The 24,589-nt window shown below is 36.3% G+C and overlaps 5 protein-coding genes across 7 annotated transcripts; all 5 read left to right on the forward strand.

Moving 5' to 3' along the window:
* Positions 1–310: 310 nt before the first annotated feature.
* On the forward strand, positions 311–3,892 carry LOC143445743 (uncharacterized). Its single transcript, XM_076945049.1, has 8 exons — positions 311–469; positions 845–994; positions 1,163–1,473; positions 1,592–1,697; positions 2,781–2,928; positions 3,127–3,261; positions 3,377–3,497; positions 3,653–3,892. Exons 1-8 carry the CDS (start codon positions 370–372, stop codon positions 3,797–3,799), a joined length of 1,218 nt encoding a protein of 405 aa, XP_076801164.1. The 5' UTR covers positions 311–369; the 3' UTR covers positions 3,800–3,892.
* Positions 3,893–11,058: 7,166 nt separating this feature from the next.
* LOC143445793 (uncharacterized) lies at positions 11,059–14,060 on the forward strand. The gene is made up of 8 exons (XM_076945119.1): positions 11,059–11,197; positions 11,485–11,634; positions 11,818–12,128; positions 12,215–12,320; positions 12,779–12,926; positions 13,091–13,225; positions 13,363–13,483; positions 13,642–14,060. The coding sequence occupies exons 1-8, from the start codon at positions 11,098–11,100 to the stop codon at positions 13,795–13,797; spliced, it is 1,227 nt and encodes a 408-aa protein (XP_076801234.1). The 5' UTR covers positions 11,059–11,097; the 3' UTR covers positions 13,798–14,060.
* A 126-nt stretch (positions 14,061–14,186) lies between these two features.
* Positions 14,187–16,005, forward strand: LOC143445803 (8-oxo-dGDP phosphatase NUDT18-like). Its single transcript, XM_076945130.1, has one exon. The coding sequence runs from the start codon at positions 14,356–14,358 to the stop codon at positions 15,370–15,372; it is 1,017 nt and encodes a 338-aa protein (XP_076801245.1). The 5' UTR covers positions 14,187–14,355; the 3' UTR covers positions 15,373–16,005.
* Positions 16,006–16,156: 151 nt separating this feature from the next.
* On the forward strand, positions 16,157–18,707 carry LOC143445765 (zinc finger BED domain-containing protein 4-like). Its single transcript, XM_076945081.1, has one exon. The coding sequence runs from the start codon at positions 16,488–16,490 to the stop codon at positions 18,516–18,518; it is 2,031 nt and encodes a 676-aa protein (XP_076801196.1). The 5' UTR covers positions 16,157–16,487; the 3' UTR covers positions 18,519–18,707.
* A 1,173-nt stretch (positions 18,708–19,880) lies between these two features.
* On the forward strand, positions 19,881–24,552 carry LOC143445774 (recQ-mediated genome instability protein 1-like). 3 transcript variants are annotated; one of them, XM_076945093.1, is made up of 9 exons: positions 19,881–20,139; positions 20,417–20,547; positions 20,754–20,877; positions 21,555–21,677; positions 21,773–22,171; positions 22,256–22,388; positions 22,484–23,064; positions 23,189–23,365; positions 24,173–24,552. In XM_076945093.1, exons 1-9 carry the CDS (start codon positions 20,029–20,031, stop codon positions 24,383–24,385), a joined length of 1,992 nt encoding a protein of 663 aa, XP_076801208.1. In that variant the 5' UTR covers positions 19,881–20,028; the 3' UTR covers positions 24,386–24,552. The 3 variants fall into 3 exon arrangements, with proteins under 3 accessions (XP_076801208.1, XP_076801215.1, XP_076801222.1); XM_076945100.1 differs by having other exon boundaries at positions 21,773–22,138; XM_076945107.1 differs by lacking the exon at positions 19,881–20,139 and having other exon boundaries at positions 20,455–20,594.
* Positions 24,553–24,589: the final 37 nt, after the last annotated feature.

The raw sequence follows: 24,589 nt of genomic DNA on the forward strand, positions 1-24,589 counted from the left end.
CACAGAGACCAAAAAAGCGCAAAGGCACAAAATTAACCTTCTCTTTGGTTAGAAAAGAGTCAAAAACATTAGACTCAAACTTATTCACTCCAAACTAAAGCTTGTCAAAGCTCGTGTGGCAATCAAGAAAACTAGGTTCATCCAAGGTGATATCTTTTTACTATTTTTGAATCTTAAAATTTCCGCAACCCAGCATATCATAAAAGCGTAGGTTACGTATCATGTTTACATTTTCGATTTCGAATGTTGTTTGTCAGCTTGTGATCACAAAAACTATAAAAAGGCTTCTTCTTCAAATTATCACCATCATTTAAAGTTATACAACGATATCAGAAATCTACAATTCACTGTTGGAACACTGAAGACAATATGGTTGAAACAGACTCCTTCAAAATCTTGCTGTTACTGCTTCTTTTCACTCACTTGATGAAGTCTGAAGGCTTTCTGTTTCCAACCAATAACAGAAAACGTGAGACTGATATTTAAGACTATTTTCTTATAAAATATACTTGTACTGTATATTAAATGTTGGTGTAAAGTTATTAAAAAACCTCTTTATTTTTCTCGTTGTACTTTTGCGTATTGAAGATGATTATAAGCAAACAAAACGTTTGTTACGTAATTGTTTTGAATTTAAAAAAAGCTATAGCCTACAAACAAAAATCGGGTGTAGCCCCAAAAATGAAATAGTTGCCAAAACGTAATTCTATAGGTTCAGAAATTTAGCAAAATTTTATAATCCATTTTAAACCATAATTAACATGTACTTGCGTTACGACAAACTCAAAGTTTTCTAGCTGTTAGCTTGTTTTATTAAGAAATTGACTTGAATTATTATTTGCAGGTGATTGCACGGTAACTCCTTGGAGTAACTGGAAGAACTGCCGCCCGTTGCCGACAGGTAGATCAGTAGAAACGCGTACAAGATACTTATCACCAGCTCGCAATGGTGGGAATGTTTGTACACCCAACACAAACACACAAGAAACCAGGGGTAAAAACATCGTTATTATAAAAGAGTTATTATTATTACGGTATAATGTCTACAGGTTAACTGATCTTCAATGTGAATACGACTAAAAAACTGTTTATTAATTAAATGATTTTGGCATTGTATCACAAGGTTGGTAATGAGGTCTAAAAATGTATTTGTTATCTATAGACTGCTCTTCATCGCCTGGTGGAAGACCATCAAATAAAGTGGCAACCACTGTTCTGCAGACGACCATCACCGCTCTGATGTCGTCATCGTTTTCCTCGTCATCGCTGCGGGGAGTTCCCAGTAGCAAGAATTCAAAGTTGCCTAGAGAGAAAAACTCGGATGGAAAATATTGCGACGTTATAAAAAACAGCAATGGAGAAGTTATTGCGTCGGGAAATTGTGGAACAAATAGTGTTGTTTCAAAGCGTTCTGTTGACGATGATACCGACTGGTTCAGTTCTTTCACCAACAGATTCCGAAGGCAATTAACGGTACGTATGCTATCAGATTTATTTTTTTGTTTTCAACCGCAGTTTTTCATCAAATATTATGAGCATACACAACACAAGCTGCATTAGCACACAGTGAATCCATCATGTTCAATCGCAGGAAGAAAAAGTCAGAGATGTGGTGATATTAATGGACAAAAGTGGAAGCATTGGATCGGACGTAAACATGCAGACAGTCAAAGATATTGGCGCCGCTATTGTGCATGGTAGGAGAAACAGAAAGGGATATAATGTACTTATTCTGGTTAATCAAATGTTGGTTGCCTTAGTTTTAAATATTACAGTCTAGTGCTTTCTATAAAACATAAATGTTAAAACAAACTTCGCTTGGATAGTCGTAGAAATAACCTTTACCAAGTTGAAAGGGCAAGGTTTAAGTAACTTTATCTTAAAGCTATAAGGTATCTTCGTGTGTATAATTATATCCACCCATGTTTTAACTTAAAATCTGTGAAGTACTTGAGAAGCAAGCTGCTGCTCTTGGTTGTACATACCTTATAAGTTTGGAAATCAACATCATTTTTCGGGGAATGTAAAATTCTATGATTAATTATATTTTTCTGACAATTGTGTGTGTTTTCAGTTAAAACATACGTAGATATTTTAACTATGCGTATTACACAATTTATGGTTATACTGTACTATAATTTACTTTAGCGTTTTATTTTTTATTTATTTTTATTAATTTACACTTCAGTGACTACTATAATTTCAACTGAATTTTAGTCTTATTTGCCGCAAACATACCACACTATAATCAGAGGTGGGCAGTCGGTACTTTGAAAGTACCGTCGGTAACGGTACCGATACTTGGCAAAAATTGTACCGATGGTTCCGGTATTCGGTACTATTTTAAAAATGTAGTTCGGTACTGTGTCGGTACTCGGTACCGGTACTTTTTGTGTAAAAGATGCTGCTGCAAATGCATGTCTGCCGCAATTACGTCCCCGGTAGAGGTTACTCCAGGTCAAAACATATGTGACGTTAATCGCTTGCAATTTTACTTGACATTTATAGATTAAAAAGGATCAACATATGGTAAAATTAATATTAAGGAATAATTAACACGTGTTTTCAAAAACATACTTGTTAAAATTTTGAAATTATCACGTGAAAAGTACCGAGTACCAGGACCGATTGAAATTTCTTGAAAAAACTTATTCGGTACAAAGGTACCGGTATCGGTACTGAAAAAGTACCGCGTTACAGTAATTCGGTACTATAGTACCGCGGTACTGTCCACCTATGACTATAATGAAACTTGCTAACCTGTTTACAATTTGACACAGCCATTTGTGATAATATTGCCCTAAGTTCTGACCGAACTAGAATTGGAGTTGCAGCTTTTGACCATGGTTTCTATCGGCTTATTGAACTAAACCAATACAGCACTACGGGAAGCAAGGCGACATTAGAGAAGGCCATAAAAGATTTACCGTAAGTAAAATAAACTTATTAATATGTCGTAAATTGTTGAATAAATGACCGTACTTTGCAAAGTCCGTAAAGTACATGATTTGCCGTTGATATTTTGATTCATATAAAGGCATTAAGGACAAGGTATAATCAAAGATTACAAATGAACACCTTTAAAGCATTGAAAAACAAACATGCATCTCTTTTTACTCAACAAAGTATAAAAAGCGGCGGCTCAACTCACTTGTCAACAGCCATGGAACGCACCAGGACTGAAATGTTGAGAGATAATGCCAATGGCGCACGTCATGGTGATCCTAGAGTTCGAAAGATGGTATTTGTAATTTCCGACGGGTGAGGTTTTTAACAACAAGCTGACCCCAAATTAACATCAATGTTCAGCATTTCATTCAAGATAAATATCAAAGTTAAAACTTTTAAAAGTTTAAGTGAAAGTTGTTTTGCTCAGTTGCTCCAATGGCCCTGGTATATCTGCTGAACAAGTGAAGGACAATTACATGAACGAAAACAGTTGCATCGTGTCTATTTTTATCGGTGCAGCGACTGGCAGTTGCAGGGCAACTATGGAGGCAAGATCGTGTTTAGTTGCATGTTTTCTATAAGCTGGAAAATTTACTTCTGACGTTTCGTCATAAAATATTTTTGTGCAACAACATGTCAAAAGAAAGAAAATCTTTCATCTACTTTAACGGAAGCTATGAAGAATCCAACTCATCTTTTGCAGGCATTTGATACGAAATGTAGCTGCTTTCAACAATTCTTCTATAGAAGCTGGTTGTCAGCGCGCGAAGATTTCGTCGACGTGATTGCAGGAATTTCACCCGGGGATTGCCCGAGGCCAACATGGCAGGATTTGCTGCTCAGCTGCTAAAACCTGAAGTTTTAAGCAATGCTTAATTTAAGGCATGAAACGTCATGTTTTCATCACGTCACACATTTAATAAAAATATCAGGTCAAAAGCAATTGTCGTAGTGCGTTTATATTTCTTTTTTTGGCTGACAGTTGACTATAAACATTTCATTTGAAAACTGCACAAAGTGTTTTCACGGTACCCACTAGGTTTCGTCCAGTATTGATACGATGGAAAATATTAGATTTCTCAAAAAGACTACGTTCCTATCCTTAAGCTGGAATAAATCTGCCGATACATGTTACACAAAACATAACATTAAACTACATGTGACAAACATTTTTAGAAGCTTGGGTTAGTTTCGAGGAATAGAGGGTGAATGAGAAATATTTTTATATTTCAAGCCAATGTTTGCCTCCTTGGTTAAAAATAATTAGCTAACTAAGAAAGCTTAATTTTGCATTTAACTTGTGAAGTAAACTAGCCTACTTCAAAGCTTAAGTGTTGCGATGAAAATGTGTTTTCTAAGATACCATGTTTTACACTTAATTACGCTGATATTTTAGTAGTGTATATATTTATTGGTATATATAGCAACCACCTATAACCCTGCGCCATAAACGCATGGAGCTACGTGAGGTATCTTAGTCAAAAACGAGCCTTGACCATCAGTTAACTGCTATAAGTCCACGTCCAATAACGAAACTTCAATGATGTTAAGGTGGCTTCATTAAAGCAAGCTGTAAATGACGGATTCTAAAATCACCCATGTATCTTATTATAGCAAACTATACGGTACATGTAACTTGAACAAAATTAAACAAGGTGCTCGGGTTAGTCCACTCATCAACAATTTCATCGCAGGTCGACGATAAAAACAACCACAAACATAGCCTAATAATAATAATACATGCAGAAAGCAGGCATAATAATCCTAACTGCTTGCTTACCATAGCTATTCCGTCTATTCTGCATACAGTAAATACACCCTAACCGGCGCTCAACGTAACAATCGCAAACTCATTCAAAACTAGTTCCCGCCATTCTATCGACATTATGATGCATTACTATTATGACGTTACAAGCTTGATTAAGTTTGACGTCATCTGAGATGTGATACTGCACTTGTTTTCGCTTCCATAAAAATTTTAAATCTTGGTTATCCCACAATCAATGAATCAACAAACTGAAGAACATTATTCAAAATAATCAAACTAAAATATGGAAAAAGCCTCAGTCTTTCAGTATAAGTTATTATTTCAGTACATTTACACTTTTAACAAACGGCAGCAGTTGTGGCGTTAGGTTCGGGGAGAGGGGCAAGGCGAGATATGGTGCCACTTAAATTTGGGGGTTCCCTAATTACGGGAGACGTAGCAGTCAATTATAAGTTTTCCGGGGGTATGCCCTTTAAAAATTTCTGAATTTAGATTGTCAAAAATCCATAAAATTTGGCTTTTCACAAGCTTTTCAAAACACACTGCATGATAAATGTTTGTGCATTTCTTCTCAGTCTTTGGCTCCCTAAATCTTGCTTTATGGCCCCCAGGCTCTCACACTTTTCATTTCTTTGTTGCTATCGAGCGCTTAATTAATATCGCTGAGAATGCCAGCAGATAATAGAACTTTTTCTTTGTCTTGGCAACATGTTTTAAATAACGTGACCGTTTAAGCATCAAGCTATATGAAAGCAATCTTAAAGCAAGAGAGGACCAATTTACACGGAGGTTCACTTCACACAATTTTCCCCTATTTTAAATACAGTTGATACGGCTAATTAGGATGAACCTGTGGATGACTCCTGTCCTGAAGAACTACAACTAGTTAACAATAATACAGTACTTGTATGCAGTGTTTGTTCTATTAGAATGCGAATACAAAAATAGGGGAACCCCCATAGAAGAGGGCCCGAGGCGAGCGAGGCAGTCGCTTCACCCTGAAGCAAGTACTGAACGGCAGTATCTAATTATGCCTTCGTCTGTAAGACAAAGACCAATTACTTGCCGACAATGAATAGGTAACCACGAATCTATAGCAACCTGCTTCAATCCTGTTAAAACGAAAAAAGTTCAACATTATAAAGACACGCTAATACACGTCCATATGGATAAAATTAGAAAGAAAACTGATTGAAACATAATAATCGTGAAGTTAGTTGATAACTGAAGCCAAGCCATATACAGAACGCAAAGAATCGTTTCGGTCAATCAGACAAGTAAATCTTTGGAAATTTACTTTGTCTTGCGGCCCTGAACGCGTTTGTAAAAAAACAAACTTTTCAAGGTACAACTTAATGGTTTGGACAAAAAAAATCGTTTTACCTAAAACTGAAATCTAATCAACAAGGACCGATTCGAGTCAAGTCGAGTCTTTTCAAAGATTGACTCGGACCAAGTCGAGTCCCTTTAACCTATTTTCTAGAAAGAAATTCAAATCAAGTCTTTCAAAAGTGCAAGTCAGACTCGAGCCGAGTCATGGATTGACTCGAATTTTTACGGCGCTGAAATCTAGTAACAAATACTCGTCAATGAATATCGGAACTGCATTTTAAAATTTTACATTGTTACCCATTCACTTGGTGTTGACAAAGAGTGATTTAGACCTCGTTTTTTTTCAATCACTGAGCGCTATCGCCAAAAAAGCATTCGAACTTCTCCAATTACTTCAGTGTTTCTCCGCACACTTGAAGTGGGTACTAAGCAGTGTTTCTTTAGAGGCACATTTAATAACTTTCATACAGTGCGAATCAATCATTATTTGACATAATTTCCATAAAATGAAATTTTCTTATACGTATACGGATCCACTTAGTAATGTTTCAATGCAGCGGCTAGTATATGTCGGCGTTTTGTGATTTGACAAACAAACCCGATTTGGTTTAGCTATAATACAAACTTCTTACACTGACACATTTGCTACGTGTTGTTTATCGTGCAATAACACTATTTCAAACAACTGGCTACGAACATTTTGTGCAATGACAAATAAACATGTTGTTCTGTCATTTTTATGGTTGTGGTCAATTCATGGTTCTGTTAGCTGTTAATAAATCAGTGCTTCTGCTGTTGAATGAAAATACCCTTGGTGTCAATTGTTCTGTCTATTTAAAATAAAATCATCATAGAATATCCAGAATATATATTTTTCATTATTGTAGTTTAAGCCAATACCATTACGCAGTTTGTAGAACAATATAAACTCAACTGCAAGCTTCCGAGAAAGCAGAAAGCCGGTCAGGGGTCCATTGGCTGGAAGGAAGGAGTGCACGGTGTACCGACACTTAATCACGCGACATTTAATCACGCGACACTTAATCACCGACACATAATCACTTGGACATTTAATCACGCGACACATAATCACTTGGACACTTAATCACGCGACATTTAATCACGCGACACATAATCACTTGAACGCGACAGCACTTGGACAGCGCCTTTGTCTATGGCCTTCCGCTGTCTGTCGAAGGTTGGCATTTTGGTCTCCAAGCGCTTTTTCAATGCCACCACCCGACATTGTGGACTTTCATACAGGGAATTAAAAAAGACATTCACATGCAACGTGCAACGTTTCTGCAAGAAATTGCTGGTACTCAACTTTCTATTCCATTGCGGTACAAGGCAATGAAACTTCGCGTGCAAAAACACACTTTACCGTTATCTGACATTGTTACCTAGTGTTTACGGTAGCCTTCTCTGCGCAAACAATGTTTAATCATTTTAACAATTTCTTTTCAGGTTTATATTTGTTTTTCGTGTGTAGACATGCAATTTTCGATACTGTAAATTTGTGATTAAATGTGCAAGTGATTATGTGTCGCGTGATTAAATGTCCAAGTGATTATGTGTCGCGTGATTAAATGTCCAAGTGATTATGTGTCGGTGATTAAGCGTCGCGTGATTAAGTGTCGCGTGATTAAGTGTCACCAAACCGTTTACGCCTTTACCAAAAGCAGCACTTTGGGATAGAAAGATTGCAACTGATAGCTCGAAAACGAATAATGACTTTCCCTCCTTTCACGTACAGTTATCCACGCACACAAAAAACAAAAGGCTGAACCTTTTCATACGTGAGACCACATTGATATCACAAATATAATCTACCACAATTTTGTGGAAAAATTATCATAAAACTAGTTTGGAGAAAATACCTTCCAGAGTAGCAATGAAGCCCAGCCAATAAGCACATCCTTTAGTGTTTTTGTGTTGCGCTTTTCGTCAATTTTTTTAGCGTAACAACTCAAGAGACTAGTAGTCTACATAGTAACACAACAAATTATTTTATTTGTATCACGTATATAATTAAGAATCTTCATGACAAATCACGTTTCTTTTGCTAAATGGATTTGGTGTCACAAGATTTAGTCAACATCGGCAAACAGCTCTAAAAACTTCTGACATATAGTTTGATGTTTATGAGTGCAACGCCTATGCTAAAAAATTAGACTATATAGGGGAGGGTGGGGTAAAGCGGACCACCTAAGGCTTAAATCGTTACAGTTCACTGATTTCACCAAAACATTTGACTTGTTTGTTTTGAGAGTTAACTCTGAGGTATTTCGCTAATTTTTGAAGTGCCCTTTTATTGATTGCTTGCTTTCTTACATAATTATTTTTTTGATTTAAAAGCACCTTCAATAGTCCACTTTACCCCACATGTGTGGGGTAAAGTGGACCACCGTAAGTTTTGAGTAAACAAGGCAATTTGTTCTACATCACAATCAATATATTTACAAATTGTCATCATAAGCGAAGTAGTTATGAAAGTAATCGCAGTTCACCATCAATTTAAAAAAACATAATTCACAAATAAAGTTGTCATCCTCTTCATTAGGCTACACCCAGAGCAGGCTTCATGCGCTCATCGCATGCATTTGGAGCACTGGATCCACCCATCATTCTCGGATGATTTGGAATATATTTCGTTGCAGTAAAAGCATTCTGCATCTACGTTGTTATCACTTTCATCGACTGTGTCCTTCTGCTGCATTGATGACCTGGAAACATTAGCTTTCTTCATAGAACGCTTTTTCGATGGACTTGTTTTACTGCTGTTGCCAGATACCGCGGATTGGCTACTATTCGTTGCAGCCAACTGCTTCTTGTATGGTGAACTGGTTAAAATAGTACTTGCACCTCTCTTAGACTTCCTCTTTTGGCGAGTGTGAGCTGCTTTCGGCATAGGAAGCAGTTCAACAGGACTTATAATTGTGAAACTGGAATTTGCATCTTCAGGAGAGGACGGTTGGGCTACATCTATTGGCTGTGCAGGTAACGATGCAATGATGATGATGATGTAAAATGATGCAAGTCCATCACTTCTCCCATGAGAGCAAAAAACTTGCCGACGCTCACACGATTAAACCCTCTAGCACGAGCAGCAGATGTAGGCTCTGGGGTGCGAAGGCTTAATTGTGGATTGCGTTGAAGAAATCCACTTACCCAATCAGCACCAGCAAGTCTCTTTTCCATGTTGAACCTGTGCTTAATATGATTTTTTTCTGCCAATTCAAATGCAAGTGATTAAAGATGTTTCCTAGTGACCCCAAAGAATCGCCGCTCAAGTTCGAGCACATGTGCAACTAACTCTTTTTCTTGGGCTTCGGAAAATGTGGAATGAAACTTTCCAAGTCCCTTTTTGCTCCCAGTAGCATTAATATTATCTCCTTGGACCCTTCTTATGAGTGTCGTTTTGGGAACTCCATACTCTTTGCTTGCTTTATGGTAGCCCATTCTCTTTTCATTTACTGCCCGAATGGCGATAGTCATAGCCTCTTCGTCCAAGATTGTTAAGTTGATGTCCTTTGGCGGTTACGAAGCATTCTACAAAACAGGATTACAAGATAAACACCACCCAATTCGGTCATGAAACTATAAACAAGAAAAAGTTAACGACGGGGTAAAGTGGACCACCGCTGGTCCACTTTACCCCCACCCCTTGGTTACTATTATTTTGACTGTTGGCCAAATTTTGGCTAGTCAGTAAGCGAAATGAACTTATGTAATGCGTACGTGATACAGTAAAACTCCTTTCTACCATTCAACCAAACTTCTACCTTATGCATGTAAAATAAAATCTAAGTTGCAAGACATACCTTTCAATAGATCAGAGAGTACAAAAAACGAATTCCGTGCCTTTTCTTGCCTACTTTTCCACGTAACCTCGAGTAATGGCGTGTGCAACCACGTTATATCATGCTTCACTAAACTTAATGGTATCCGCGGGGTTAAAAACTTTATTAAGAAAATAAGAGGGGTGTTCCACTTTACCCCGTTGGTCCGCTTTACCCCACCTTCCCCATAAAAAGTCTACTATTAATCAAAATGTACCATTTCTTGCATCAAAGTTAACGTGAGTTTTCAAACGTTCTCTGTCGAAATAATCGGATATAAACAAAGTAATCAAGCTTAGGAGAAATTGGTTTTGGCCGACTTATAGTATTACGTAATTTTTACTTCACGTGCAGAAAGTCACGTCAAGTGTATTTTGAACAACAGCTGTTTTCTTAACGAGGTTACTTTTGATCACAATGCCCGCAAGGCAGCGGTCTTTTCGTTGGAAAGACAATGTACAAAGCAATTGCCATATACAACATAGTACAGTAGATTGGTTGCATGCTGTTATACGTTAAGAGCATGTGTACCTTTCGGATAAATTGTAGTGATGTTGGACAAAAAAAGCAATCAAATTCAACGTCCCCTTGCTATAAGAGCCTTTTAACGATTATTTTGTTCAACTGCAAACAACATTATACAAATAACTACGTACTTGATATTGATGAAGAATGAACGATGCGTATTTATTCCAAAAACATAAAATTTTTATAACAACAAAAAGTTTAATATGGCTAATGTAATTTTTTCAAACATATGCTTCACGTTTTCTTTTGTATGGTTAAACAAAATCGTTGTTTTCTACTCCAATATTTGTTATTTTGCTCAGGTTTTGGTCTTAATTCGTTGATAAAATAATTGCTTGTATCCAACAAAGGACCTGTTGTTACAAAAGATAAAGAACAAATTTAATTTCAAAGGTTGGCTAAATGGTGTAAAACTTGGGTTGAAATTAAAACACCTTAGTTAACAAATAAATACTATAATTGCTTCCTGTTTTTGAATCTTAAGAGGTTAATTAGCACTTTTATACCATCATCTATATTAGTAAAAGGTATTTTATTTAGATTAATGATTTCGATTGTTGTTTGCCAGTGTGTGATCACAAAAACTATAAAAGGGTTCCTCCTTCAGATTGTCATCATCATTCAAAGTTATAGAGTAATTACAGAAATCTACCACTTGTGAAGAACACTGAAGACAATATGTTTGAGTTATCCGCCTTCAAAAGCTTGCTGTTACTGCTGCTTTTTGCTCACTTGATGGGGTCTGAAGGGTTCCTGTTTCGAAGGAAAAACAGAAAACGTGAGACTGATATTTAAGACTATTTTTTAAATTTTGTATTTTCATATTTTTATTGTCAAGTTATTAAGCAGCTAGTCTAATCTTCCTTTCCCATTTCCAAGCAAGTATAGGCCTATACATCGTAAAATTTGCGATGTCTCACTAGATTTAGAAATTTAGCAAAGATTGTGGTGAAGCGAACCATTTTATAAAATATAATTAATTTGTTGATGTGTTAAAATAAATTTGAGTTATGCTGGTTTGTAACTGGCTTTCAATACTATATTGACTTGAACCATCATTTGCAGATCATTGCACGGTAACTCCTTGGACTAGCTGGAAGAACTGCCGCCCGTTGCCGACAGGTAGATCAGTAGAAACGCGTACAAGATACTTATCACCGGCTCGCAATGGTGGGAAAGTTTGTAAACCCAACACAAACACAGAAGAAACCAGGGGTAAAAATATCGTTATCATAAAAGAGTTATTATTATTACGGTACAATGCTTATGCAGTTTGGCTGCTCTTCAATGTAGGTAGCCTAAATACGACTGAGAGGACTGTTTATTAATTAAATGGTGTTGGTATATGGCTCAATTCCAATTGGTAAAGGGGTCTAAAAATGTATTTGTTATCTATAGACTGCTCTTCATCGCCTGGTGGAAGTCCATCAAATAAAGTTGCAACCATTGTTCTGCAGACGACCATTACCGCTCTGATGTCGTCATCGTTTTCCTCCTCATCGCTTCGGGGAGTCCCCAGTAGTGAGAATTCGAACATGCCCAGAGAAGGAAGCTCAGGAGGAAAATATTGCAATGTCATTAAGAACAGCAATGGGGAGGTTATTGCGTCGGGAAGTTGTGGACCAAGAAGGGGTATTAGGAAACGTTCTGTTGACGATAATACCACCTGGTTCAGGTCTTTCTCAAAACGATTCCGAAGGCAATTAACGGTACGTACGCCATCAGATTAGTTTGAGTGTCTTCAATTAAATATTATGAGCACATAGTGTACTCGATGCATTATGTTCAATTGCAGGAAGAAAAACTTAGAGATGTGGTGATTTTAATGGACAAAAGTGGAAGCATCAGATCGCGTGAAAACATGCAAACAGTCAAAGATATTGCCGCCGCTATTGTACATGGTAGGAAAAATGAAAGGGTTATTATAGTACTACTGTACTAATTCTTGTTTATCAAATGTTGTTTTTCTTAGTTTTACATATTAGGGTAGGCCTACGTTCTACAAAAGGTAAATCAAAATATTATACTTAAACACGCTCTTATTCGATATAGTTACAGATATATTCTTTGCCAAGCAAAACGGGCAAAGCTTAAGTGATTTTATCGATGTATAAAGTAAACACGTGTAAGGTAAACGTGTGTATTGTTAATGTCTATAGATCCATCCATTAGTTAACTATTAAATATCAAAGTTACGTTTTTCATATTTTATATTTAGATTAGTTTAAGCCTACTTTAAAGCCTTGTTTACACTTCACTATTGCCCTATTTTCAAACTGAATTCAAATAAGTTATAATTTTCTGCAAAAATAAAAAAAGGAGCTTTGCCCAGTAATTTATTATATACAATTTGACACAGCCATTTGTGACAACATTGCGCTGAGTTCTGACAGAACTAGAATTGGAGTTGCAGCTTTTGACCATGGTTTCTATCGGCTTATTGAACTAGACCAGTACACCAATGAGGGAAGCAAAGCCGAGTTAGAAAACGCTATCAAAAATTTGCCGTAAGTTAAATCAGCTTATTAATACAGGATGTCTTATTAATATCAGCTTATTAATTTTTGCCAAGTTCGAAAAACACACAGTTTGCTGTAATCAAAGATTACAAATGAACTTCTTTAAACGCTTTTACAATACTGAAGCAAAAATATGTTTTTTGAAAACAAAGTATCAAATACGGTGGTCGGACTCATTTGACAACAGCCATGGAACGCACGAGGACTGAAATGCTGCGAGACAACACTCGTGGTGCACGGCATAATAACCCAAGAGTTCGGAAGATGATATTTGTAATTTCCGACGGGTGAGCCTATTTTGATGTCAAACTGACTCCGAATTAACACAAATCTTCAAAATTATTTGTTTCTCTATCTAAATATCACAGCTGTAACTTTTAGAAAATTAAAAAAAATTTACTTATAGGTCTATGTTTTTTTTCAGTTGCGCCAATGGCCCTGGCCCATCCCCTGAGAAAGTAAAGAATAATTACATGAACGAAAACAGTTGCATCGTGTCTATATTTATCGGTTCTGAAACTAGAAAGTGCAGGTCTACAATGGAGGCAAGATTATGTGTTGTTACTTATTCCATATTACCTGGAAAATTTACTTCTGACGTATTTTGTCACGGAATATTTATTGTTCAACAATATGCCATAGGAAAAGAAATTGATTCCAGATATCAAGTAAAGTTATAAATAATCTGATACATCATTTGCAGGCATTCGATACAAATTGCAGCTGTTTTCAACAATTCTTCTACAGCACTTGGTTGTCAGCTCGTGAAGATTTCGTTGACGTCATTGCAGAAATTCCACCCGGGGAGTGCCCAACGCCAACATGGCGAGATTTGCTTCTTGACTGCAATGATGAATAATAAGTTAAAGCAAAACGTCCCGTTTTTATCACATCACTCACAAAATAAATCAAATTATTACTCAAAAAGTGATTACTCCAAGAGTGATCTGTATTTTAATTTATGTTACTTCTTTGCTAACAGTTAATATTAAAAATTTGATTTAATCGCTGTGCAAAGTGCATTAACACTGACAAACCATCAACCCTCTGCAACCAGGGTGACAAGTAGTTTCTCTTTACTGAATTATCAGGTATGGATTGAATGTACCTTTCGTCTCCGACAAGAGAATAATCTCTTTTCTTTTTGAGTATCTGCTCATGTGCGCCAGTGCGCCAATTTCAACATCAGGCAAAACAAAGTTGTGCGCTGAAGATCGCATTAAAAACTTTAGCATTCGGTGCGCTGTAGTGACAGCCTAGTGGTGAACGTTCTGTTGCAGTTAAGTCATCAAGTTGGGTTACAAACTTGTACATATTATGTCGGCTGTCGTTATGCGATTATTGTCGTGAACGGATCCAATGATTTGACTTCTGGTAGATGATCCATTAGTTTAAAGATAGATACACATATATTAAAATGTGCGATGAACTGAGTAGTATTATAATCAATAAAACCATACCACCGATAAAAAACACCGCTAGTATTGATGGTCATACTGATGTCGGCGAGAACGTTGATGTGATTGAACTCGGCCGTACGGTGTGTTATATTGTCGCTGCAGTCCTGATTAATGACAATAATGAGGTTTTACTCATTCAGGAAGCAAAAGTTTCGTGTTATGGACAGTGGTACTTGCCGGCCGGACGAGTAGAACCTGACGAAACGTTAACAGATGCGGTTAAACGTGAAGTTCTGGAAGAAGCTGGTTGTAATTTCGAACCAACAGGCTTAATATGCATTGAAGAAAATGGGGCCGGTTGGATTCGTTTCACGTTTGGTGGAAAAATTACAGGGGGTTCACTTAAAACTCAAGACAAATCAGACAAAGAGTCCTTGCAAGCGAAATGGTTTGCTGATTATGAATCAGAAAAACTACGGGCTAGAGACATACTGAGACTTATCACACAAGCAAAAACTTACTATCGATGCTTAAAAGAAGATAATAGTGAAAGATCAACAACATTATTACCAAAAATAATCTCCCACAAATCAATAGTTGTAAGATCTGTAATTTTGAGCGAATTGAATCAATTGTTGCATATTTTAAGCATTAAAGAAAGTTGCCATGAAGATTCGGACCAGTGGAAGACTTTGCTCCCAACAACATACTTTTCCTTGTTTGACATTAGAATAGAAGATTCCATACTTCGCACTTTAGGTAGATGTTTGTCAGATGTAAACGCATGGCAGCCCACAATTGTAGGAATTTTAGATGTTGAACACAAAGGAAATTCCAGTGAAAATCAAGATGGTATTGGATTCACTGTGCTTGTTGTTTTGGCTGACAAACATATAGCTCAAGGAACGCAATTACCAAAACTGAATCAGGACCTAGCCAAATGGGAAGAGCTTGATAGGACATTGCAAGACACTTTCATCGCTGGGCACAGAGAGAGAAATATAGTTCCACTTTTATCATTAGGACGTCGCTAAAGAGTGTAAACTGTGTGAAGAGAAATTTCTTCGTAAAGAGATTCAATCTTTGTGTACTGATTGCCACATTATGCATTTTGACAAACTTGTCTTTTCACACAACTATTTCGGGCCCTGACATGTACTTCACAAAATGTTGTTTTGATTTGTTCGCCTGCTTTCATGAATGTATTTCATATACAAAATAAGCTAAATTTTGTAGTTTAATTTTTATTGCCTTTTATTTGCACCACCTTGTTGAAAAAGGTAAATATTGGTGCTATGAACATGATTTTAAGTATTAAGTTCACACGTTGTATGGAATAAAGATCGTTCCATGTTAGACCAATCAGGTTGTTTTGGTTCTTGTGAATCTCTGACCACTTAAAATTGAAAATATTGTTGTATACCATTGAGTAGAAAATAAGCATGGACATAGACTAAATATAGCATGTATTATGTTTATTTAAAGAAAACATCATGAGCGGTTTTTATTCTATTGCAAAGTATTTGGATGTATATTGACTTTATGTTAGTTGGATTATATGGTTTCAGAAAAGGTAGCTAACTATAGTATACTTACATTTTTTGTGTGTATTTAAGGTAGATGCTTAATAAATGTAGACTGTTTAATATATGTGATAATCATTGGAATTTTTTGTTGCGTTCATTTGTGGTCGAATATGTCTTTCCTACTGGGCAGGCAAGTTTTGAAGGAAGGTCTAACTAGCGTTCAACTAAAGTTAACCAAATGTTAGTAAAACAAGTCCAAAGAGCCAGTGGGTGTATTTAAAATAGAGTGGTGAGTTCTGTTCATAGAAAAGCAGTTTCAAACATTTATAGAAGGTATGTGATGTAAGAACAGCGTTCTATAGGTATAAATAGGTATTCTATACAGAGTTGGATCAATTGTAATTTGTAATTGAGCTGAATGTAATTAATTACATTTTTCATGTAATTGTGATTGTAATTGTAATTGAAGCATTTTTATTTTGTGTAATTGTAATTTGATAAAATTTTTGCCTAATTACAATTTCAATTACATTGTTATTGAGACCTGACAAGCACAACATAAAATAATTAAGCCTATTTACATAGGTGTGCTATGCGTGCCTCGTTAACTAGATAATTCAACCATGCTAAACTGTTTCCCATACTTCAGCAGCAACAGAAAACTTAGTAAATTACAATATAGTCTAAATCTTAATATTTCAAAAATGGATGAACAGCAAATAAACTCTTCCGAAACCTGTGCTGAACCATTTCCTACACCACTGTCAGAGTTTTTTAAATCTTTGACCAGTACTGAGGCTTGCTGCAACAATTGCAAAAAGAAATTCAAGTTTTCAACCAAGGTTTCATCAAACTTGATCACGCATTTGAAGAGATGTTCTCCCAATCTTTATCCTAAATATATAAACCTCAAAAGAAAACACCAGGAAAACACGAAGAAGACAAAGGTAGATCAGAGTCAACCACCTATCAAGTCATTTTTTCAACCTTCTTCTTCCCAACGATTTGCTTCATATGATGCCACTCAAAAAGCATTAACAAAAGCTCTACTCAAATCAATAGCTTGTGATCAGTTACCATTAAGTATTGTAGATAGTCAAACATTCAGAAATCTGTTGTTGACTGCTGATCCAAGATATGTAATACCAAGCCGCTCCACATTTAGAAATTCCCTTATACCAACAGTTATTCAGCAAATGGAAGAAGAGATGAGACGTGAAATTGAACGTTTGTCAAATGTTTACTTGACAATTGATCTCTGGACTAACCGCAACAAGACAAGTTTCTTAGGCATCACTATGCATTTTGTTGATGCAGAATGGAAGCTACGCAGCTTTGTCCTGGCAGTGGACTCATTTTTAGGACGGCATACAGCTGAAAACATTGCTGAGGCTTATGACAACGTAATAGAAAAGTTTAGACTTACAACAAAAGTAAAAAAGGTTGTGTCAGACAATGCTTCCTCCATGATAAAAGCATTTCAGGTTTCCCTTCCTGAGTTCAAACTGCATAAAACTGGTGAAGAAATCAATGAGGACAATGAAAAACAGTTGAATCCTGATCCTGAACAAGAAATGTCCGAGGAGGGTGCTGATTTACATGCTCTTCTCACTTACTTACCAGAAAGAGTAAGCTGTTTTGCTCATTCACAACAACTTTGTATTAAGGATTGTCTGCAACATTCGGAGTTTGCTAAGTCTTACGTTGGGAAGCAGCTGGGAAAGGTGGCCAAAATTGTAAATTCAGTAAGAAAATCTGTAAATGCTACCTCTTATTTGCAACGTAAAAAAATAACGTTAAGAGCACAGAATGTGACAAGATGGAATTCGCAGCTTGTTATGTTGCAAAGTGTCTTAAAGGACCACGAAGAAGTTAACGCGGCTCTCACCTTGATCGAGTCACGGGAAAAAATAACAAATCAAGATTATTTGGCATTGAGTGAGCTCGTGAGTGTGCTACTGCCTTTCAAGGAAGCAATGCAGCAAGTTGAAGGAGAAAATATTGTAACATCCTCTTGCATTTGTCCGGTAGTGCTTGGCTTACTGAAAGCAATGGAACAACTAAAAAACTCAAATCTCCACTATTGCCAGAAACTGGCAGCTAATCTTAAAGACTCTGTTTCTAAAAGGTTGTTGCCATATATAAATTCTCCGGAAAACAGACTTGCATCTCTTCTTGATCCACGATTTAAAAACAGCTGGGTTGAAGATGACGTTGAAAAAGAAGAAGCAATACGTTTGCTAAAAACTCATGTGGCAAGTAGACTTGGCAAGGATGACGAAGAGAGTTGTAGCACAGAGGATGAAAACCCTGCAAAAAAGCCAAAGCTATTTAACTTTATGGCAGAAGGCTTAAAAAAGAAAAGACCGAGAAATTCAATAAGTGAAGTCGACAGCTATTTGGGGGTAGAAACCATGCATTTCGATGAAGACCCACTAATGTATTGGAAGAAGAAGTCAGAAGAACTTCCCACGCTTGCTTCTTTAGCCAAGGATTATTTGGGACTAACAGCAACATCAGCCCCGTCAGAAAGAATATTTTCAATTGTAGGTAACTTTTATACGGCAAGAAAAAATTTACTGGGGCCAGAAACTTTTCGCACCCTAATGTTCATCAAATGCAATCCAACAGTTTTTGAGCAAGTGAAAATGTAAATGCGAACCAAAATTTTGTAATTTGTATCAATAAATGTAGAACTTCTATACAATGTAAAATTCCATTACAACTTCCCATGCCTCAGCCAATTGGCCTGTTTGTAATAAAAATTCATTCTTGCTAACTTTTTGTTGAAATACAAAAACTAAGAATAAAGTTTGTATAAAAAATTTTGCATAATCAGATTAATAAGAACTTTTTTGTTACACAAATAAAGTTCACAAAAATAATTGTGCAATATTCATACAAATAGCAAAAAAAGTATAAAACAGTTAACGTTTGGCCATTTGAATATGAATTTCGCTGGGTTTGCAGAGTGGGGATTTCCCGTTATAGATATCTTGTCTTCATTTAGTTGCATCGAAAGTGTGCAAAATTAAAAAGAGAACTTGGCAGCGAAAACTTTTCGTGAGCATGTCAGGTGGTTTAATAACCATTAACCGAAAACGTACATGTAGGAAATTATTCGGAGGAAAAATTTTTGGGGTTTAGTGCACAACAAACTGACGTCACAGTTTGAGTAACTGGGGCCTAGTAGGCCAATACAAATACATCCTGTAGTTGTGCACTTTTACACTAGACCCAATTTTTGGAGGTTTATTGACTCATTAAAACACGCTGACGACACTGCTCTGTTAGGCTAGACTGGTTAAGCTCTGTTAATTAGACTCTAGACTCTGTTAAGCTAATCAATTTAACGGTTGGGTGAGTATTTTATTCCCACCATAACCGAAACTACCATAATATACTTTGCTAGCAACCTACAACATTTCAATCCAAATTCAGTTTTCAATTACATGTCAGCACGTAGATTGGTCAGGTTAGGATGCAGCCTAAGCTACAGTATGGAGCCTCCCCTTATGGCTTATACCATCATTAGCAATAAAGAGCTTAGATACCGTAACATGTAAGTTATATTTTCTAATTGGCCAGGCAGTTTAGCCAAGTGACTTGTAATTATGTGAATTATGTTTGAATAATTTGATCTAAACTGTAAAGCTTAAACTATGAGAGAAAAATAATGAAGCCTGTCGGACCAATTTGCATGCAATGTCTTGAATTCAAACTGTGTTATCCACGCAATTTTACAAACAAGAGTTTGATGCTAGGTGATAGGTCATTTGATGTTCCTTCGTTATTGTTGTAATGGGCCTTGGGCAAGACATTAACAACACTTGCTCTTGTCTTGTTAAACAATTCTAAACTCAGGCAAGACCACAAAAAACTAACATAAAATTCATCATTCAGAAAACGCATGTAGACAGGTTCAGTTACTCTGGTGTGAGCAATTAGAAACCATCATTGAGATTACTAGGCCTAGAGAAAATCGTGCAAAATCTTCCTTCAATTTGAGCATTAAGATTTCGGTAACTGACCTTGTGAAATGTATATTTTACAATACAAACTAGTTTATTTTTGGCTCTTTTTTAAATAAACCTTTTGCTTCTTCTGTTTAGATCATTTAATATTCTTCACATAGAACATAGCCTATGCCCTGTTTTTTACATTATGACTGTGCTGCAATCAAATGCAGTCTACAAATGGCTTGATGATCAACAGATTAAAGTTCCCAGGGATTGGTTAGATGCTTGCATAGAATGGATTAAATGTGAAAATCCTGTATGTATACTTATAAAAGCATTTACATTGTGGCTAAATTATGGTTTTCATACGTTTTTACCTGTCTGATACTTATATTGCCGAGTATACACCGAACATACAATATTACCGAATATATGGCCGGCATATACACATTTAAAGATAAACACCCAGTATAGTTACTTTTCAGTTTATCATTTATGCTCACATAAGCTGCAATGACCAACAATTGTCTGAAAACAATCATAAATAGCACACACTGAACATTCTTGACATTTAAACTCAATTTTCTTGCAAGGTTGGAAGCTTTTCAGCACCACAGCTACAAAAGCAAGTGTACCAGCAATGGCTCATGACAGATCTTAACGAACTTTCCCATTCCACATTACCAAGAGATATCTTCAATCAGAAATATACCTTAACTGGAATGTGAGCTATTGCAACAACATTCATCTTTCGACCAATAATAATCAAATGTGAACAACTAAAATCTTGTTGCAGTTGCCATTGGTTACAATTTATTATAATTATTTTGTAGCACTATCATGGTTGTATGTCTATATGAAAAAAAGTCTTGATCACAGTTTTTATGTGTTTGCTGAAAATGGAAAATTCCATGCTTTGTGGTGTTACAGGTATTGCTTGCAAGTGAATTCAGTTCTTGATGTTTCTCAGCCATTGTATGGTCAGCTGCAGCAGATGAAAAGCCTTGACAACTCTAACTCTCTTGTTTCAGCAGAAACTCAAGCAACACAAAAGGTAGGATGACTGGTTTGCGCTTAAATAATGTAAAAATATGTGTTGGCATGTTTATACCACAGAGGTAAGTGAACTACGGCCCGTGAGCTAATTCCAGCTTGCCCTGAATTTCTGTGAATCTTGCTATCTTGCTCACAGTTTGCGTTTTTTGGAAACAAAGAAAAGTAATTTACTTAACTTATAGGCCATCAGAAAGATATGTACATGCTATAATGTCAGAAATCACATTTGGACATAAATCCAGTTTTTTCAAGCATATATTGTTAAATGAAAAGTCACTTCATGTTCTTATTTTGTAAACAAACAACTTGTGAAGGATTTTTGTTGATTTGAGTGTCCTGTGTGTAACTAACACAGACAAGAAAGGGGAAATTTTGAAATTTTTTGGTAAAAGTTGCTTTTACTGTAATGTTATGGCTACCAAGAAATAAATTTTACTATGGAACGCAGGTACAGGATCAAGTGACATCACAAACTAATTATGACGGCATAAATTCTAGTTACTTTCCTCACCTATCAAAATTCAACACCCAATATAGCCCTCTGTTTATAAAGTTTACCCACTTCTGATGTAGCCAATGTATAGATACGCGTCTTTTCAGTAAAATAATTTTTGCGATTGCATAAATATTAATTATATTTTAGTACAAGGCGACATGTGTTATTTTGAATTGCAGCCATGGGAAACAAAGGCCTCAAGGATGCTTATGATGCAGCTAACTGATGGAGTTGTTGAAGTTTCGGGAATGGAATACACAAATATAACTTGTATTAATGAAAACATGTTGCCTGGCTGCAAGGTAGCTCCGTAAATTAAAGTACAAGACGTAGACATGCGGTAAATATATTATATAAGTTTTAAATGGTACAACAACCAATACTGGATTTGTGGCAGATTCGAGTCAAAGGACCTATAATATGCAAGCGTGGAACTCTTCTGTTAGCTGCAAGTAATATACAATTTCTTGGTGGAGATGTAGAGAACCTTTCGATAACCAACAGCAGGGAGGCAATAGTTTGCCGAAGGCTGAGTATGCCTCCTCCTTCACAAACTGCAGTTCAAGCAGACACATCGGTGCCTAATCCTCAGCAAAATGCGATAGATGTTGATTTGCCACAAGATTTGATAAATCAGTTGACTGATGACGATTTTGGTGATTCTGGTTATTTGACGGTTGGGGCCGCTAACTCATCCAGTAGTGCCAACAGAGCAAGATCTCAAAATGATGTTGAGCCAATTGAAATTCTTGATGATGACATGGTACAGGAAATGGAAAGAATTGAAAGTGAAAATGTCAGGCAAACTGGTCATAATTTTCTGGCATTGCGTGCAAGTTTTTACTGTATTAGTTTATCAGGTATAATTCATTTTCTTTAGGCTGCAGTGAATTATACTGGCAGAAATAATTCTCGTCACCAGACACAAGAAAAGAGAGATTCTGTTAAACAAAATATAGATCCGTGGGGAGACATGCACGATGACGATATTCTCTTGCAATCTACAACCTTAGGTTAGCACCTCACGCATATAAGTTTAAAAGCGTGACATTGTTACTAATTATTACATTTGTAGGGATGTTTTTGTATGGGTCAATTTTTCTTTCAGAGGCAATTGAAAAAACAAGTGGCTTATCTTCAACAAAACCCAAGAAAGCTGCGTCATCATCATCTGCAAGACAAGTTTGTATAGAAGATGCATTTAAGCAAAATTTCAAACCACTGCCAAAACACTTACAGCCTTTTGTTAGCAAGACAACGTCGTCAGGAAAAACAACAGCTATTAAGGCTGAAACACTAGATTGTAATAATTTCAAAACACCAAACAGTATGCCATGGAATCCCGTAGCCTCCAAAACTGCGAAGAATACTTGTTCACAAAGTATACTGTCTACTTTGAAACCTTCACCCAAAATCGATAATCAAAATCCAATGAAATCTTACGAGCCGCTTAAAAAGACTGAGAGCATGTCATACTCTAGTAACGATGTGTGTCCATCACTTCTAACAAGATTAAAGAAGCAACCAAGAAGCGAATCATCAACTTCCTCAAGTCATAACCTACCATCATTCGAGACTGTCAAGAGTTCAGCATTGAATGTTAAATCTGAGTCACGTCCAAGTTCCATGAAACCTTCAAGTCAAGTCATTATATATTTATGTCAAGCCAAGGTGAAGATGGAACTTCAGGTATTCTTACAAGGAAGTATACTTTGCTTAAATTCATGTTTGGAACGTTCATGCTCGCACCTTATAGCGTTTACATTCATTTTCTGTGTATTTCTGAATTTCTTACTTTCCTTGTTATGTTTAGCCTCCTGAATTGATATTCACAGTCAAAGCATTTATCGTTACTCTTCTGTCAAAATTACATGCTAATCCCGTAGGAGGATGGACCCTTCAAGCTCGTATTTGTGATGGCACTGGTGTCCTGGATGTGCAGTTTTCTGATGAAGTTTTAACAGACTTGATTGGTTTCTCATCAAACCAGGTATAATATGGATCCCATTAAGTTAAATAATTTTCATATTCAGATGGTTTATACCTGAAGGCAATGTTTATTTATTGCTAGATGAACTTTGATATTGCATTGATATATCGCATATGGATTACGTATAGGGTTGGACTATCCGGATATCGGTTAACCGGATAACAAATGCATAACGTTGTTAGTACGTTTTTATGCCTTTATAACAAATTTTGAATTCATCTGTTTTCAGAAACGGGCGGTTTAGCGGAACAGAAGTGGTGTTTGACTCCATGTTGAACTTAATTTAAAACTTGGTTCACAGCTTTTTGTCCTCTATTCTCTACAAAGCGTTAAATGTTGAAACAATTTGTTCTGTTATGTCACAAAAAATACACAAATCGATCAATTTCGCAAGTAGAATTATAAGTTATTCTCAAGGCATTAACACTTTATTAGATGCATTGCATGGTGAGCACTGGGCTATTTTCTAAAGAAAGCTGTTTGAGATCTATTGCACGCTTCTGAATTTACTAAGTTTAAAAATAAATTATAATAATAGAATAAAAATACTAAATAAACATTAAAAATTTGTGAACTTTTGGACATATATTTGTTTTTTCATGAAAAACTACGTCACACTTAAACGTGTTTACAATCAACACATTATGTTTTACTAAAAATTAGGATAAAAGGGTTGCTTTGTCCTTACCGTCTATTATCCGGTTAGCTAAAACAGAAATATCTGAATAGTAAATACGATTGTTATCCGAACTAACCCTAATTACGTGGTTCCTGTGTATTTATTAATCCTAAGAAACATGCCTTTAGGCTGACGACGTAAAAAGGGGATTTGGAGGAAAATTGAAATTGGATGAACTTCGAGATGGGATGGCAAGATGTAGGGATTCCATTATAGCCATGTGCATGTTGATGAAGGTCAAATGCTCGTCGACGCAGCCAATGCCCGTCGTGCAGGAATTACATGACACTAATGTTGATTACTGGACAGGTTTAAAACAAAGACACACTGCGCGGGTTTAGTCAAAACTGAGTATAATCTTTGCTGCATTGCGATTCTATCTTTCTTCCGAGTTTTTCACTAATATAAATGTTTCTTTTCTGGTATCAGTCTAGTTACAACCATACTGCCTAGTTAACTGTGAATAAGAAGCGTTAATTTAATTGCATTAAAAGTTGGTAGACCCTTTTTGACTTGTTTGTACTGCACTGGTACACGTCAAACTA

Source organism: Clavelina lepadiformis, chromosome 1, assembly GCF_947623445.1.
Source record: "Clavelina lepadiformis chromosome 1, kaClaLepa1.1, whole genome shotgun sequence".
Taxonomy (NCBI): Eukaryota; Metazoa; Chordata; class Ascidiacea; order Aplousobranchia; family Clavelinidae; genus Clavelina; species Clavelina lepadiformis.